We start from the raw sequence: 19375 nt of genomic DNA on the forward strand, positions 1-19375 counted from the left end.
TGGACTTCTGTTTGTGTGAGCCGACTAATCACAAGTAGTGCTGGAGGTTTAACCTTATGCAGCTGGAACAATACGATAACAAAAGAACAGCGGGAGCAGTTTGTAGTAGTCGTTGAACATCTTTTGTGACTCACTTCTGCCTATTATCTGCGCAATACGTGAATGATGAAATGTTTTTCTATATAGAGGCAAGAGAAAATAAGGCTGGCTTTACTCAGTCGCCTCCCTTATGCTGACAATCTAGTCACAAGACTTAAAAACTTTACTTTAAATCATGACACACCTACACACACATCATCCAGGTCAAAATGGATCACTTCATTAAGACCTGGACGGAGGATCGAGCATGTGAAAGCGTGTCATTTCCTCCTGAATGTCTCTATTCTTTGATATTATTTCTGCCTTTCTAGCTAGAATTTAATCTGATTCTACAAACCTTCGCGGTGACGAAGGTTGCTCAGAAGCAGTCACAGCAGTTTTTTTTTTTTTTTAACCTGACACTTAAGCTCAATGAGAGTCAGGAAACAATCCTTTCAAAGCGCTTCACAATGGAGGGAAGAGGAGTGAGCTGGCTCTATAGTAAGCTGTCACTATCAGGTTAGAGGATAATGTAGGCTGTCACAACAAGCAGGTGCAAAAAGGAGACACAGACGTAATTTTGCTAAATTTAAGGTTTGTTTATGCATTTTTGTGACACGTCTCAATATGCACCTTATTTTCACCCATGAGAAACACGACTCCAGTTGAGGAGAAGGATGTTGGCTTTTCATATAAACCTGGTTTAGCTCCTTTTTTGCTTTCACCTTGTCTACCAGACTCCATTTATAAAAGGGACATTTTTAGCCTGAATATGACCTCCATATAATGGAAATACAGCTTAAGTAAGTAGCCTTCAGGTTGTCATTTAACTTTAAAATGTTAAATGCATTGTCCTGTTTCATCTCATGTTTAGACCGTTGCCATTCAAAATGAGAAAGAATACATTTATTGTATATAGAAACATGTTTGTACTTCTAAATTCTTTACATGCTGGGTAATGCAAGGTAGCACTTCAGTGTATACTTTCCTTTTAATACATATATTCATATATATTTTTTTATAATTAATATTTTTGTGTAACTCTAATGATATTTTAACTCTATTTGTCTTATAATTTTTGCACACATGCCTTTTCAGCGCAGCCATCCTGCATTTCACAAGTAAAACATTTCAATCTTGGATCTTGGTCCAATTTTGTCTCTTCTAGCTTTATTTTGCATTAAATTCTACTGAAACACGTCCAGTAAGTTCACAAATTAAACATTTTATTATTCTTGCACATTTGAAAGCAGATAAGTTATATTGATTCTCAGCTTTACATTTCAGCCGGAAATCATCTCTTATACACATAATGTGTCAAATTGTGATAAATGTATTTAAACAAATCTATTACCTTGAGCCGCAGGAAATGGGAATTTTGGATGAGCCAGAGATGCAGCCCGGGACGAGAGGTTCACAACAATATGTCAAGTGACATTTATAGCCCCCTGTAACCTCTTATACTCTACTGCATGTCATGCACTTTTCTGTAGCAGTAAAATTAGCCCTTTTTGTCACTTTTGCATGTTGTTTTGTCATTGTTTGACTTATGTGCCACAGCAATGTCAAGTAAAAACAAATGCCTCCTGTTTTATGGCCGCCTTCTTTGCAAGCACTTTCTCAAAGTTCTCAGATGGAGTCTTTATCCCATCAGTCCCGTCCACTGTTTAAGTGAGGCTCGCACACGCACCGATTGGTCTATCTGGCTGCCAATCAACATGTCAATAGACGTGGAGCTCGTAAGCAAAATGAGCGATCGTGCGTGCTTGAACTCCTCCTAATGTGTTATTGTGATCCAAGCAACATGTGAGCATCAAAACCTGATTGTGTCCCGTTTAATGCTGTTAGAGTTCAGTGAATATTATTGGTTATGAGGCCTTTTAGATCCGACCCTTGACCCCGATTAAGTCAGAAAGATCAGTGACGTGGTTTGATTTGAGTTAAAGGAGAAACTTCTGCACACTGTTCGGCTCCAGATAAATAGTTTAATTATCTTTTACAGGCAACATTTCAATCTACAACATCTTCCTCTGGCAAGCCTGATGAAGATCTCGCCTGAGGAAGATCTTGTAGATTGAATTGTTGCCTCTACAAGAGAATTCAACTATTTATTTGGAGTCTAACAGTGTGCAGACTTCCTCCTGTGTGCCCTGCTGTGATGTGTTTTTTGTCTTGAGTAAATCTTAGTTGTCTGTTGCCTGTTTTATCAGCAAGATGTTTTTATCATTGCTTTTTTTAAGTCCATCTCACCAAAACCGTCACACATGGTTCGGATTAGTCGGATTACTGTTGGACAACTTCAAAATTCTGCTAAAATGCACTTTGTAACAGTTGTTTCTTGGCGAACCTAAATTCAACATGTGCATATAATCCATTGTACATCTTGAACTATTCATTCAAATAAATCTTCATTGTCGACTAGTTATTCTGAAAAGACAATGTGCAGCACATTCATATTTGGAGCTAATGGGAGGCTTTGAGAAGCTGATAAATGGCATTTTTGGCCTTGGACTGAAAGGTTAAATGAAGTAATCTCATAGAAAATAGGTGTCAAAGTCACATCAACACACTTTAACCTTACGTTCGATAATGTTTGTCTCTCAAGCATGACTTTTGCTGAACTGTGTCCACCTCTGTGTCTTCCTTTTCTACATCTTCACCCGCAGACTGGAGGAGTAGCAGCTGTAGGTGTGGCACGCAAAGCTCATTTCTTGTATTGACACCACCTGATATGGAAATACACTTTCCTCCTCGCTGCTCACTTTGTCATTTCGATTGGTCCATCAATAGGCTGTCAGTTCTAGCCTGTGCTCACATGAAAAGAAAAAAAAAAAAAAAACAGTCGTCACAATGATAGCATCTAAGGAGCCTTTTTGTGACAAAAGAGCTTTGATTCCCTCACCCGTAATACTTTGAAAGGGATGCCTATTCCTGTCTCCCATTTATGTGCATCTCTGTGATGAGGGGCAGCTGAATGCCACACACACACACACACAGACGCAAAATAAAAAATAAAGTGAAAGCTTGCCCTGATTGCCAGCTTGATTACTTTCATTGATGTGGATGACAAATCTGCATGGTGGCAAAGCTGGCAAACCAGAAAAAGGCAGCGGGGCACCACACTGAAAGGCCTGGGAAGCACTCCTGCATGTCTTTAATTAACATGTGTGTGTGTCAAGGGCTACTCCTAACACGCCGTATTGTGCTGAAGTAAATGAGGAAAATGTAAAAGTGTATTTAGAGGCTCATGTTGGGCAGTTGACGAGAAGCTTTCATGCGGTAGCTCATTTTTCACTTGTGTGCGCATGTATCTGTCTCTATATGTAGCAGGTGTAGTATTAGAGGTGCAGGGATGCTAGGCTGATTCTAGCATCCCTGCTGGCGCTGATAAAGCTGCTTAGCTCACCATCAGAAATTGAATTTGGCCATTTCTGATGCCGCGGCCGATACTTTTAATAGCTGCAGTGTATCGGCTTTCTTTCACCGCGAAGCCCTTTCAACCTTCAACAGGTTTCACTCGACCGTCTGTAATTACATATCAGACATCTGCAAATGCAGCCGCAATTACAATCTGAGCAGTCTGAATTACAACTCAAGATGTCCGCAGATGCATCTTCCAACAGATTTCGAACAGTCACAGGAATCATCACCGTCGTTTATCACACTGACGGGATTCACATTCTGCATTTCTGAGTATTTAGGATACCTCTAATTACGTTTTGGCTCGTAAGAATGACGCGTTGAGTGGTATGGAGGATGTAATGAGACATATTAAGACAAGTCAAAACTGGATATCATGTCAAGGTATCACTAATTATATTCTGCGTACAACTGGACTGTTAATTCTTCATCTCTCCAGAATGTAATTAGAGACATCTTCATTCTTCAGATTCTGACTGCTCATAAATGCATCGTGGGTATGTGAGTCTTTAAACTGTAATATTTAGGGTGTCTGTGTGACGATCCGCTGCCAATGATCTTTAATTAGCACACCGGCAGTTACTTCTTCTGAAAAGTGAGATGTGATCTGTAGCTGAACAGCCTGTTTTTGTTCTGTTTTTTTGTCCTGTAAGTTTCACAGACACAATACAAACACTGCTCCTGTGTTTCCCGTCAGATTTCCTCGTGCACCACATGCTGGGTGCATTATGTTTCGGGATTATATTAAGCACAGCACGATGTATGAACAACTGACGCCCACGTTCATGTTAGTTTTTGACTTACTGTGAAAAACCTGACAGAAACATGAATGATTAATTTAATAAGCATTCAGATCAGTACCTGGATTTTTTTTTTTTTTTTAAACGTGTAAACGCCTTTTCTTTTGGCTTTTGAGATCTTGACTAACATTTGTTAAGGCCCGTTTTTCTGAAAATCCAAATTCATTTTCCCCTCACATGGAAGCAGAGCTATTATCTCTCTGGTGTTATGACTCAGCCGGCAGGTGCAGATATGAGGAGCCGCCGCTGTCTGATGGAGACAAAGTGTATAAATGGCAGTCAGAATTCAGAAAAATCATTTCTGACTTTGATTGAAAGCCGATTCTCTTATGTGAAAAGTCACCACATCAGAGAGAGAGAGCAGTGAACCCTGCCTTATCCCTGCTGGAAACTGCCTCTCTGCATTTTCATATTTATCCTCTGGAGAAAAGCTATCTGCTCTTGCTTTGTACCTGCTGTCAAGCCATCACACACATCTATTTGTGTAGATTTAACAGTCTATTAAACTGCCTTTTTGGCTCGTTTGGAATCAGCTTATTCAGGACAGAAAATAGAATTTCTCCTTATTTAATTCTGCTCTGAAAATGCTCTCGGCGATTAAACTAATTTCAACCTCTTTTATCTTCCGCAGTTCGACTGACTGTTTCCACTCAACCTGCAACTTCGTTAAGTTCTTCATCTTAAAACGCTGCTGCAGTATAAAATTTCACATGCCAACAGTGGTGGACACACAACTCTGTTACTTGAGTCAAAGTTTAGGTCAAATGTTGCTCGAATCTTTACTTGAGATAAAGTACCGAGATATGAGCTTTTAAAAAAGTATTCAAAAGTGCGTTTTCTTTTAAATGCATCATTGGATTGTTGCCACAATGCATTTACTGAATGACTCAAACAGCCTCCTGAATGCACCGACTTTCCTGTAGAAGCTGGTACAATCTGCTTTTTGATGCCTTTGCTCCTTGTGTGTGTGCTGAGGCTGCAGCATGATAATAAATCACACCAAAAACATTAAAAAGTACTGATACTGAGCTAAAACTACTACGGTCTTTAATAATTTAGCGCCGGGGCCTGTTTAATACCTGGTTTCAGAACCCGTCCCTGTACATCACAGTACTGTCCTCATCAGCAACATCGCCTCAGCATTTCTGCAGCTTTGTTTGAAATGTGTATCTGAGATTAAACATGTCTGCGCACCATGACGTGATTTCTCAGGTCGGACGACAAAGTTGTGCAGGCGGTGGCGAGATAAATCTCGAACATGGACACGGTTGCTGTGGTGATGGGGGGAATCGGCATCTTCATCAGCCAGCGTTGCCACCGCCAAGTTCGAAACAAGCTGTTCAAAAACTGCAGCGAGCACTTTGGACTTTACTCACAGACGGGAGTTTTTTGGAGTAGAAAAGCTGAAGAATGCAAAGTATTCACATTTAAAGACGCTGAAAGCTTTCAGTCCAGTTTCTCTACCTACATATTCTTTCCTTCACATGTTTACATCTGCAATTTGTGCATAAACAGGCCCTTTCTTCTCCAGATAATTCAGTCATTTTCTTTTAATTACATTTTTGAAAACTTTGAATGGTTAATCATCAGTACTGCAGAAATAAACACTATTTTAAACTGCCACACTTTTCTCTAGTAATGACCAAAATGTTTGAAATGACACATACAGTAAACGTCAGTTACCTCAGGGAGTAAAGCTAAATAGGAAAATGCCTTCTCCATCAGCATCCAATATCTGCGTGCTTGAAAATGTTTCCATCTGGCAAAGTAAATAACTTACAGTTATTCTGGAGACACAGACTCATTAACTGCAAATGAGTCAGAAAACAGTACAGCTGCTGAAAAAAAACCACACGAGGCTTTCTCCGAGAGATCGTGCACTTTGCTGGAAATATCTGTGTTGCTGTAAATCTCTTAAATTGCCTCAGAAATTGTAAATACGCTTCTGCTTTTATAAACATTATGTGTTTATGCTGAAATCTGCCTCATCTCAATGACTCATATGGCACTAATTCAAACTAAGATACCAGACTTTTAAATTTTGATTCAATCCTAATAGAAAAACTGATACTCGGTACCACAGTGTGCAGCTACAGACAGACCTGTTACACATGTGTTATATTGTTAACATTAATGGTCGAGGACCAGCTGGTATTCTTCCCTGTTATTTCATCTGTGCAGCTCTGGGTTGAAAATCTGATTGTGGATCAGCTGAACTTTGATACTTTTGATACCTTAATCCAAACAGATACATGTAATTTAATCAAACACTTGTCTGTGCTTTGGTGCAAACATGCACAGTGTGTGATTGTTTTGAAGCATTATTACTATCAAATCTGAGGTGTCAAAGTGCTTTACAAACTAATAAAATCAACCCACACACTGTCAAGATGATTAATATTAAAAAGAAACAAAGATGTGCAAATATAGAACATGGAGATCATGAAAAGATGAGACCAGGAAGGCTTACAGAGCTGATGAAGTAATATAATGCAATGTCAGCAGTGAGAGACATCATTTATTAAATTTAAGGACACTAAGGGTAAGCCTGTGTGTACAGATCCCATGCATCTGTACACCAGTGTGCGGTGGCTCACGGTTTCTCCATGGTGACGGCTGACTCCCCACCTCCCAGCTTGAAATGAAAGAGCAGCGGCTGAGCCGCGGAGCCTCTCTCAGGGCACAGCACCATGGCTACTCACCAGAACATGGCCGAGTGAATAGATGAAAAGCAGAGCATGTCGGGGGCTCATGTCAGTGACAGCTGCACCGGAGCCCCCGCCTGCATTTTTAGCCCTTTCTTTTGTAGCAGAACGACCCTCCTTTATTTGAGCTTCATGTGTGCTTTATTTAATGAGTCTGAACTCCCACAAATGGCACATATTTAGTGTCCAGTATCCACCGGCGTTTCGGCTCATGGTGTCAGCTGGACTCTGTGCAATATGATCCAGTGTATAATTTAAACTGTGGGATGGATTATTATGTGCAGGGTTCTTGTGCAATTTCTCAACAGGAAACAATGTCTGAGTGGACCCTCGTCAATGTTTCACACTTTATTTTTGGGTTGCTTGTGAAACATGCTGTACTACGTTGCTCGTAGCGACCCCGTTAAGCCCCACCGTTCAAGTTCTGTGAAATATCTTGAGGGCGACTGTTGATTAAGGGCTCTTGGGCAGCAGCAGAGCCAGTTTTGGTGTACTGCATGCAGTATTGCTCACAGGTTGCCTGTAGGTATGGACGTTTGTATCCATTTTGGATTGTGCACAGACCATTGAATAGGAGAATTTGTACTCTCCTCAAGAGAGGCGCACAAACAAAGCTTGAAACTTGCATCTTGGGGGTTTGAGCATTTTTATTTTTACTCATTTTTCCTTTTATTTTAGGCCTTTATAGCTTCCTGCTTGCAGAGCCGAGCCAAAGGGGCGTTACAGGAGGAACAAAATGGAATTACACTCTGCAACATGAGTGTTCATGTAGCAAAGAATGGAGACAATGAAAATTCAAATGCTAGAACAATTTGAACGCGTTGTGCAGTAGTTCTGGTGATAGGACAAGCATGTATCATTGGTTTGTTAGGGGCTCTTTATTCTTTTTACCCTTCTCCCTGGCTACAAGGTAAACAAGCAAACACAAAGCTAACAGGCTGCTCCCTGGAGGACTGCCTGCATACAAAGTGATGATGAGTGTCAGCACTGATTTCAGAAGGGTTCGTGTTCAGATCCCACCCCTCCCTCACAATCCCCGGGAGCGCCTTTGAGCTACGCCGCCGTGCTGCATGCTGTGTTACACTCACCTCAAGGGAGGCAAAGAAAAGAATTAAAGAGGAGTCTCTACATTTTTGCAAGTGAAGCAACTATGCTGCTCAGTAAAAGTAATAAGAGTTGAAACTTCAAATACCACCTGAAAATGAGCAGTGACGGTTTTAAAATGGGTTAGATTAATGAGAGAGAAAAGTATTTGACCAGGGTATACTTTTAATAAGCCCTGCCAAGCTATACATATTTTATGTAGTCCTCAGTGTTGATGAGATTTAGGGATGGAGTATGTGGAGCCAGTTGCAGCACTGTTGTATGTCCTCCTGCTGCCGGGCAGAGAGAGGGGAATGGAGCAAGCCAAACAGTTCACTGCAAAGACCACACAGCATGCTTGACCCTTGACCCCGGCTTGCATGCTCTGTGGCCTGTCAGTGTCGTCCCCCTTGTCCACGGCATTTGCCACAAACAAACTGCCACGGATGGCTTCCTCAAGATTAAATGTTGACTCTCAACGACTGACAGTTTACCTCGAGTTTGCTCCTGACAGCAGGAGATGGTGAACAAACACGGTGGGCTCCATAAGAGAGGCGGCATATGCATGCTGAGGCTTGAGGACACAACTAATGCAATCGTCATGCCCCGAACGCAGCATCCATCAGCAGGCTGATGGATTCCATTAATACAAGACCTTTGGTGTTATATCCTCTGTTCAGCATGTACTCCTTCAGTGCCACCAATATAATATTGACCTAATCATTCTCCACCCCTGCAGCGCTGGCTTGGAACCTGAAATACCGTTGTTATTTATCCCATAATGAGATGTTGACATTTACAGATAAATTGAAGGAAGAGTTTCAACAACAATCCTGTGTGAGTGCGTCGTGATGTAAAAAGATATGCTGTACAATAGGCTTTTGTCTTTGCTCACAATGAACACGGGCACAGTAAGCAGCGAGAGAGGCCAGTGTGTAATTGAAAAGCACAGTAGACAATGTGCACACACTCACTCATTTGTTCTGTTTTGACGATAAAAATAATCATAACAGTGAAAAATAATTAAATACCCAAAGATAACGACTATAAACTGTTTCTGCGCAGAGTAATACATTAGCTGTTATTTTTTGGGGCTCTGAGTCAGGTGTGATTAAGACTTTGAAAATCACGTAGCGTCAAAGAGGGTCTGAGAAGGGGTAAGGCAGGCCTCTGCACTGTTCAAACCAATGATCGATTCAGCAGAGATCTCCTGAATCCAAACACCACGTCGTCCAAGAGGAAGACATGCCGGCAGACTCGTTCTGAGCCTCACCCATCTCGCTGTCGGGGGATGCAGAGGTAGCTAAAAGGCAGGGGGATGGAGGAAATTTGCCTTGAAATGCAAGAGGCTCTGGTTGTCATAGGTTACATGCCTCTTCAGTGTCACTTGGAGTTCAGAAACACCTCGCGCTCCTTGAGGGAACAAACCAGCCCGACAAGGGTGCTGGCAAGGAGAATCCAACTGATCTCCGGTTCAGGAGGAGTACCGTGGTTTCCATCCGGCTCCCGGAAGAGTTGATTGGCTCTTCACTTTTGCACACTGGAGTAGATGTAACTTGGACAAGGTGCGTATCGTGTCTCCTGAAGTGTCTTGAAGGGTTCGTGTTACGGTGGGCCCGAGGCATCTGAACCGTGGAGAGAGCTGTGTTTGCATTTTCAGCAGTGATTTAGGAACATTCTTGGTGAAGATTATGTATCATCGCCAATTCTGTTATTTTCAGAGACATAATCTTGAGGCGCAGGCGAGGAGTAGAGTGTAGGATGCCCTTTTCGGTAACCTGGAGTAGCTATAGGGTCTCAACTGGGAAAGTGCTTCCCGGTGCAGCTTTCAGAGTCTGAAGTCTGCATGCAATGAGCTACAAAACGCTGTTTGCGTGTATTAAAAGCTTTGCCTTAAATAAATGTGTAGAAGATAAACATTTCATGAAGAATCATTTTATATTTACATTATTAGTGGAAGTCTATTTGGTGAATCGTCATTGTTTTATTGATACAAACACACAAGGACACACAAGCATCTTTAACTTCAGCTGAGGCTGGGTTTCATGTGAGATGAGGGTAGTTAATACCAGATGTTTTATTGGGAAATTGCCAGTTTGATCATTTGTAGTAACTGCCAGTGGCAGTTTTTGCACCGTTTCATTTTTATTTCTTTATTTGCAGCAAAATTCAAATCATGGTGGGATTTTTCATAACATCCTGTAATGAAACAATGCAAGAGCTGTATTTGCATTTCCAGCAGAGATGTAAGAGCTTTCTTGCTGAAGCTTGTGCGTTGTTGAGTGGTTTGCTTTTTCCGTTGCCGATTGTTCCGACGGCCCGTTATTCCGAAACCCCAACAGCCTGAAAAATGTGCGAAACCACTCGGCCAATATCCCTGTGATTGGCTTGTGTTTGTTGCTTGGTTAGGGTTCAGGTTAGATGGTTGGTTAGATGGTTTGGGTTAGAAAAAATGTGTCAGAGCCAATCAGAGGCAGAGTAGGGGGTGGCTCCTCATGGAATTACACAGGGAATCAGAATAACAGGCCATCGGTACAGCTGCATGAAGCGAGATTGGTAACGTTCGGGTCGGTTTATGCTTATTTAGAACGAGTTCATTAAACTTGTGTGCTTGTAGCTGTTCATTCCACATTCAAAGGTGGAGTGAAGAGAGGAGATGAAACATTGTTCAAATTATCATTTAAAAGAAGCATTTTAGTGTTGTACTCTAAAAGGTAGCTTGTAGTTTTGCAAAGAGTGGAAAAAAAAGAGTTAGAGGAGTTCAAAACCCGACTCCTCTCTCACCTCCCACCATGACGTGGGTGTGCATGTCTGATCATCAATTTCCCCTCTAATCTGACGCTGCGAAGGTGTGAAGGAGGTTGAAAAACCACCTTGAGGTTGAGTTTAAAATGACAGGGAAGAGGAGTTTTGCAATACAGTATACCCTTGTTTTTCGCGGGGGTTACGTTCCAAAAAGAACCCGTGATAGGCAAAATCTGTGAAGTAGAAACCTTTAATTTTTTTTTTTTACAATTATTGTACAATTAAATACTCTATTATACATTGAAAAGAAAGAACAAACCATTTAACAGGCTCAAGCATTTGTTTCACAAATAAAAGTACTTTAGAAACGTTTTTTTTAACAAATAACTTCTGTACTGTACTGTCAAATAATAATTTTAATCATCGATGTGAACAGAAGGCTTCAAATTGCCGAGATTAGCACCGCCCACCGCGACCCGAGTAATTGGATTAAACGGGAGAAAATTAAAAATGATTATGAAAAAATACAAAGTACAGTCGGACAAATAGTGACTCAGGTGTATTTCACTGCTCTTCAGACTGAGCCGCTGCATCCTGACTCCGCTCTGCAGTGTTTTCTTCTTTTGAAGCCCGCGGTGCAGGTGTGTTTGTTCGGGAGAAGAACATAGTGATAGGCAAAACTCGAAATTACAAGAGAATTTGCACGTACGTAATGTAAATTTGGCAAGATGTTTTACGTACATGTACATATTAAACGGCAAGGTTATTGACGCACAGGTAGAGAAGAAGCGGAGTGACTTTTTAGCCAATCAGAATGCAGAACACAATGCACGATGCAAATCCGTGAAGTAGCAAAACCGTGAAAAGTAAACCGCGTTATAGCGAGGGATCACTGTACTGACTCGCAGCAGAATCCTTCAAAGTTTGCAAAGAAGAGTGATTATTGGCAGTTTGATTATTGGCGGTGTTCTGATATAGAAATCATTTGTCTCAGTGCAGTGGGCTGGCCAGAGCTTGGCTTGTGAGTAAGAAGGGAGAGTTAAATCATTTCTTTCTAACAGACTTGAGGACGGACCAGGCTTTCCCGCCTGGTCCGTCCTCATTTTATTGGTGTGGAGCAAAGACTGTATGTACAGTGGACAGAGCCTCTGGGTCTGAAAAGTGAATGTAGTGTTCTGCCAGTGCAGAAGTGCCCCAAACCTGCATTCTTTCTAATGGCCAGCAGGGGGCACCTCCACTGGTTGCAAAAGAAGTCCGATAGTATGTAAGCTTAAGAGAAAATGACCCGCAACTAACATACATTTCACTGTCAATTCATCTTTTGATTATTTTCTTGATTAATCGATTAGTTGTTTGGTTTATAAAATGTCATAAAATGTTGAAAAACTTGGATCAAAGATATTCAGCTTACTGCCATAGCGGAATGAAGTAACCAGAAAATATTCACATTTATGAGGCTGGAATCAGATAATTTTGACCTTTTTTTTGTTCCTTTGTGATTGACATGTCGCTACCACGGCTTGTCCTCGGGTTCGCAGTCACATCCAATCAGCAGAGAGGCGTAGCAATGCATGTCTTCCCCAGCTCCACCCTCTCATCCAAACACGGTTACCTTTGGCTGCAAGACAGCGTTGGGCATAATGCCAAACTCCCGGCTTCGAAATGGTCCTCAAACCAGCGAGTGACGTCGCTGTGGGTTTGCGCTTTCTTTAGAGAAACACTTGGAAGATTGAGAGCACCACTGAAGTGTAAACATTACAAGTTCAATTGGAGCTTTATTCTGTGCACTTTGAACAGCAAATATTGAGAATGAGGAAAAACATCCCCTGAAAAAAATCCACTAAAAGCTTTCTCTGCCTGCTACGCTTTTAATTGAGGTGTTTTGTCATGTTGGAGGTGATGGAGTGAAGGCAGAAATGTGCACTCTGCTAAATGCTGACAGTTGAAAATGGTCCATCTGTCCATCTTTGAACACCAGCAATGGCCTTCCCCTAAGATATATGGCAGTTTCTGTGATCGCTCTGATGTTCGGCGCATTGAGGGGTTGATGGCCATCAGACAGCTCTGACTTCAAACGGGATTATTCAAGGCTGGTTACTAGCTTCAAGTGTTCTGTTTTTAGAGTTCTTCAAGGATTTTTTTGTGTGTTGTCCTTTGAGGAGGGGACTTAAAGTCATCTTAAGACTTGACATGTTCTTCTGATATTAAAAATCCACCATAAGCAGAAGGTTGTTGTAGTGATAAAAATGTAGCTACCCTTTGTGTACCTCGTATGTCCTAAGCTCCTTTAATTTAATCAATACTCCAGCTAAAGAAAGATGAGGATATGAAGTCAAACATTATTTGGTATGCTACTAATTTTAGAGAAGGATGCTTCACAAATCTATTAAAAAGGACTGATCTTGACAGCGCGGCTCCTGCTATACGACCTCAGCTCTTACTGTTGATTCTCCGAAGGCAAAAACCTGTAGAATTCATTTTGCTGCCATTAGTGGACAAATTTAAAGCCGCTCTTTGCATTTTGGCTGCTCTTAATGGCATCAAGAGAACTGTTAAAAATATCTGAACTTTAACATCCTGTCATTTAATACAGGCTTGTCATTGAGAAGCTGCACGGAGAACATTGGCGTGCACCGCAACATCACGTCCGTGCACCTTTTATTCCAAAGGGCAGAAAATGCATGAATGGAAGCACAACGTGGACCATTGAGTCCAGCTTTCACTCAACAGAGCATTCACTCACTGCTGGTCAAGTGGCAATTAGGATATTGGATTCCTCACTACCTATGCACAAAGAAGTATCTACACCTGATGTTATTATCATTCGAGCAAAGACGCCAACCGTGCAGTCTCCACTCGGGTTGAAGTGTTTTTGCATAAAAACGTTTTCCGGTGCAGCTTCATGGAGGACGCTTTGAAAGCTTTGCATTAAACCTTTGCCACAATGTAGATGTATTTTATCTGGACGTTTAAAATGACAGATTCTACACAGGAAATACGTGAAATACAAAGATCCATTTGGTGAATCGCTACTGTCCGTTTCTTTATGTGAGCTCAGCTAGTTATTGCGGCCGGTTTAACTAATAATTAACAACCAGCAGTACATTAGTTGATGCTTTTGTAGTAAGTGTCACCATTATTTGTAACAAAATGCAAATCAGGATTTTGTAACATCATTAATTCAGGAATAAATGCCGCATGTTCCGATCTTTTGATCTGATGCAGATGTTTGTCCAGTAAACATGACGTGTGTTTGCTTGTGTTGTTTGTGCTCGTGTGCGCTGTACATATCAGCGAACATGTGACTCTGAAATTCCCACTGTGTGACTGTTTAATTTTTCATACATCGTTTGCATAGTTTATTAGGATGTAATGTGAGGTATTTACACTTTTTGTGAAGTAAAATGAGTGACTTGAAATGTGCTACATACAGCAGAAGTTGAAATTTTATCTCTGGTAGGCGATGTGAAGCATCGACCTCACTCCTGTAATCATTATTTAATAATTGCTGGTGGTGTGATCCTTTAAGACAGAAAGCCCTCAAGTTGTCAAGTCTAGCATCACCACTAAAATATTAAAGTTATTTTTTCTCCAATAGATTATTTACTTTCCTATATGACCGTCTTTACTCTGATGCTCTTTTTTTTTCCCTCCAACAGCTACATTCAGATGTGGACAAAGGAGACGGCAAGGTCAAGTATGTGCTGTCTGGCGAGGGCGCCACCTCCATCTTCACCATTGATGAGAACACGGGGGACATCCACGCCACAAAGCGCCTCGATCGGGAGGCGCAAGCCTACTACACCCTCCAGGCTCAAGCCGTAGACCGACTCACCAATTTACCTGTGGAGCCCAGGTCTGAATTTGTGGTCAAGGTCCAGGACATCAATGACAACGAGCCAAAGTTTCTTGATGGACCGTACTTGGCGGGGGTGCCGGAGATGTCACCCTTAGGTATGCTTTCCCATTCATCCATCCATAACATTTCCTCCTTTCTCCTTAGATTTTCCCCCATATTCCCATCTTTCCCCTCTCAGTCTCTCACTTTCTCTCCAACATCTGCATTAGATAATTTTCCTCTTCACTGAATTTGTCTTCATCTGTCTCACTCTTTAGGTCATGAGGGGACTTTGCAACTCTTGGGGAAATCTGCAATATTAATTTGAATGCAGCTTTGTAGGACTCGATACGAGCTAATCACATGGAGCCCCTTTTTGACTGTGTGGCGTTCGTTCATGTGGGCTCCACATCAGTTGAGTTCCAGGTTAAACTGCTTGGCTTTTGGCGTCCCTGCATTTTGGCCTCTTCGGTCTTTTCTCTAATACCGTATCCTAATACATAAGACCTTGGACTTTTCTCCACTTGAGGTCTTTGAGTTTTTAAAAACCTTCGACTCAGTTTTTGAGAGCAGGATTATGTACAAAGATTGAACTCCCAAGGCGCCCTTGGAACTTTGAAAAAGGCAAGGCAATTTATTCATGTAGCACATTTGGAAATTCAAAATACTACACAAAAGACAATGACAGTAAAAAAGCAGAATAAAAAAGTAAAAAGGAAATACAAATCAGTCAAAAACATATTAAAAGATGAAATTCGGTGAAGGCACAGCAGATACCTTTGCAGCCTTCACTTAAAAATAAACAATTCTTTTGAGGATGTAGGTTTCAGACATGAACAACACGATGGCTGAAAGCAGCTGCACCGTGTTTTGTTTTTAATCTAACGATAAGAAGACAATGCCAGACGATCTGACAGGTCTGTAGGGTTCACACTGTGCTCCATTAGCGCTATCAGAGTATCTAGTGTTATTAATTTGACATAGACAAAACGTTTAATTTACATCACTTTGTTCAGACGTTTGTTATCTGCCATCTATTAAGTGCCGTTCACATTACTCATATGTTGTAGAATAGTTAACAAGATTAAGAGTTTGCAGCCATGCTAGCGGCTCTGTGAGGTTGCACTTCGTCATGCTAACCGTATCTTATTTGACCATGTTAGCATGCTACCATTTGCTAACCACAAAGTACAGCAGAGGCTGTTGGGAGCGTCATCAGTTTTTCAGGTATGTTGCTCTGACGCGGGAGCTAGAAGAGGTCAGATTATCACCAGAGTCATTATCCTGAGGGGACCATGAATATCCGTACAAAATAACAAAGCAATCTATGAAGTCAGACTAGTCTCAACATTAATGGATACACCCAGGAACAGATAGTTTTCAGTAAGTTTTCAGTGTGATTCATCCTCCGGGGACCATGAAAGTTTGTACAAGATTTCATGGAAATCCCTCAAATATTTCAGTCTGGGCCAAAGCGGTGAAAAGTGGCGCACCAGCCGTCACCCCTCTGCTAGCCCGGCTAAAAAACATTATACAGGTGTCGGTCGTCGTAAGGACTTGCAGCTCATATTCTGTTGATCACATTAGCATTCATTACTGCAGATATTTCTTTTATCTGTCTGTTTTAAATACGGTCCTGGAGGGAGCCATCATATCAGACCCTGTCTTCAACTGGCTGCTTCTTGCTGCATGGTCAAGATTTCCTCCGAGGTTTTGAACGGGTCACGCTCGAGCTCAAAATGCGAGTAAATGCAAATGAGCCACAACAACATCCTGAGGCTTTTCAAAGTAGCAGGTGTGTGAGAAACACAGCTGGAGCTGGCGAGAGAGAGAGTGACGTCCATATTGATAAGCCATGATGTGTGTGCTCTTAAGCAGACATAGCACGTAAAATATTTCATCACTTTATCAAAGCTGGTTTGGGTTTTTTTTTTTTTTAGGGCTTGTTTCTTCTTTCTTAGTGTGAGTTTCCCAGTTTACCATTAATGCTGCTAAAATTCTACATTTTGGTCTGTAAGAAATGGGTGGTGCTGAGCATAAAATGCCGTCAATATGCTATTTCATGGTGTTTTTAAGTTGGACTCAGTTGTAATGCGAAGTCTGATGTACCCTCATTTGCATATTATCACAGCACATATGCCAACACGGACCTCGAGGCTCCGAAATGTTGATGAGTGACACAAAACAGACTCAAGCAAACTTAAGGTCTGAATCAGTCTTGAAGGCCAAAGGCATGTTTTCCACAAATTAGGCTCGGAGTTCATGCTAGCCAGTACTCGCAGGTACCTCTCTGCTGAAAACGTCTCTGAAAATGTATTTCAGAGACGTTTCTATCCATCAGTTAAACAGAGCGGGACAGGCATCCTGAACTTCCTCCAGCTCCTCCCAGGGGATCCCATGGCACTCCCAGGCATGCTGGGAGCTGTGGTCTAATCACAAGTGAGCCCTGACTGACAGGATGGAGACAGAAATGAACTTGGGTGTCAACTGACCAAAAAAAAAAAATGTTGCCTTTTCATATGATTTAAAAGATGCAAGCACAAAGTTTGAGACCATTTTAAAGCAAGACACTTCCATATGTGAATGATAAGTTATATTTATTTATCTCTTGAGGTGCTCCTGTTGTTATGAATAGCAGACCGTCATTAAAATGTCTATAATTTGGAACTTTTAGTCAAATGCAATGATAATTCTAGATATTTAATTAAGAACCTGTACACAAACATACATTGCCTTGTTAGGCTCTTCAATCTGCAGTCTGAATCATAATTAATTATCAGAATGGGACCAAGCTATCCGTCCACTCCCGATGCTGAAATTATTACAAGTGGAAGAAGGAGTAACAAGATATGGCACCACAGGCTTCATCACTAATTTAAGACTACATCTACTTTTTTTGAGTCAGTGAATTAAATAGCCACTTCATTATACTTCCATCCCATCCTGGTACCAGTCCGCGGGGTAAACTATAGATGGAAGAAGACATAGGGTTTATATACTCAAGAAAAACCGAAAATCTGTGATGTTGCCGTACAGCCATCTTTCTAAACGCTGTCAGAGCTGTAAGTGGGAGCGTCAGTGGTTTGTTTTAACCGAGGGAAGGAGGAGAGCGTGAACTCTGGATTTGAAAGCATTTTATTTTTGGCCACTAGGGGGCAGCAGAAACACTAACATATCACCACCTTTTAAGATTATGGCGAGTTACATCCAGGAGATAAAAAGCCAAATTGGCATTGATTTTGAGTTATATCTCAGCCCAGTATTAACATTTTTTAGCTGTTTTTTGTTCTCTGCTAACTCTTGAGAGAAATATCTTGCTCTAAAGCTGCTAAATGTTCCACTGTGTCCACCAGCTAGTTGCTAGCTGTGTCTGTTTGCAGTTTGATGTTGGGCGGGTAGTGGACAAACACAGGATTTTCACCCAGGAAATAGATCGTGTCCCGTATGAAACCAAAAGTGATCGTTTGAACGTAAGTTACGCAACATACGTGACTTAAGTTCATGTACATTAGTAACATACTTATTTTAACCAAAACCGTGATCTTTCGCTAAACCTAATCAAGTAGTTTTGTTGCCGAAACCTTCACAACGGTAACCCAATGATTAGTTTTGTTCTTTGCAAGCTTTATTTTGTGTATTCATTATTGCTAACTTGACTGCTTTATTTGGCGAGTTGGGAGTGAGAACGTGTTGGAAAGCTATAAAGCTCTGTAGCACTGCAGTTGATTATTGCCACTTTAAATTTCAGGGGTTTACCAGCATGGTAAATGAAAGCACTTCCTCACGCCAATAAACACCAAGAACTAAAAAGCTCACTGTGCATCAGCCCAGTCCCTCGAACAGGCATGGCACCATACAGATGGAAATGAGCGAAAACAAAGGTGTTTATGGCTTTTTTTTTTTTTTACCTTCAAAGTCAAAATGAAAAATATCAGCAGGAAAACTGTGGCAGCGGGAGTCGTTCCAAGAGAAGCAGTGCTTTGCTTACTACACAGGCACGGAGATCTCTGAAGGATTACACAGCCGACTGTCAACGGGGGGTACAGAGCTCAGGCTTAAGGAACCAGAGGATTAGAGTACAAGGGCTTGGAGTCTCGTGTCCAACCCGAGATAAGACAGCAACTCGGTACATCAACCGCAGAGGAGGACGCGTTCACACCACAAGCGCCGAGACGCGGGGGTCACCCTCGCCACTTTATTTACCCTGCCAGTTCCTGTGAAGGTCTTCATCACAAGTTGAGAGAACAACAGGAGAATAATGCATCGCCTGTCTTTGTAAATATCTACTCACAGCAATTATCAATGTAGTCAAGAACAGAGAAGGGCCAAGCACCTCTTGTCCTCAATAATTCCTTAATAGATGTCTTTAAATCATTAATGGTCACAGCTCTGCACTGCTGATGAATGGGTTCAATTTAGAGGAAATCATGAATTTAATTAATTAAAGTAATTAGAGGCAGTGCTCGTCCATACACGTGGAGACCTTACGGCCCGAGGATCTCTGAAGGCTTTTGTCTTAATCACGACAGGGATGTCAAATAAAAGACGAGAGAGCTTGAGGACAGTTGGAGGTGTGACGATCGCGAGCCTTGGCTCTCTCCCTCTGCACGGCGAAGGGCCAAAGGAGCAGTTTGAGGGCTCATTACAAGCATAGAGAATGTAATGTCAACCCAAGGCCACAGCCCCTGAATTTACTACTCGCCAGT

General features: G+C 41.6%; 1 protein-coding gene across 2 annotated transcripts in view; it reads left to right on the top strand.

Moving 5' to 3' along the window:
* Positions 1–19375, top strand: part of LOC121623743 (cadherin-7-like) — a 98549-nt gene that overhangs the window by 25547 nt on the left and 53627 nt on the right. For both annotated transcript variants that reach the window (XM_041961166.1, XM_041961167.1), the window contains exon 2: positions 14491–14785. In XM_041961166.1, the coding sequence (XP_041817100.1) occupies positions 14491–14785 (295 nt within the window). The remainder of the gene's footprint in view (positions 1–14490; positions 14786–19375) is intronic.

Source organism: Chelmon rostratus, chromosome 20, assembly GCF_017976325.1.
Source record: "Chelmon rostratus isolate fCheRos1 chromosome 20, fCheRos1.pri, whole genome shotgun sequence".
Lineage (NCBI taxonomy): Eukaryota > Metazoa > Chordata > Actinopteri > Chaetodontiformes > Chaetodontidae > Chelmon > Chelmon rostratus.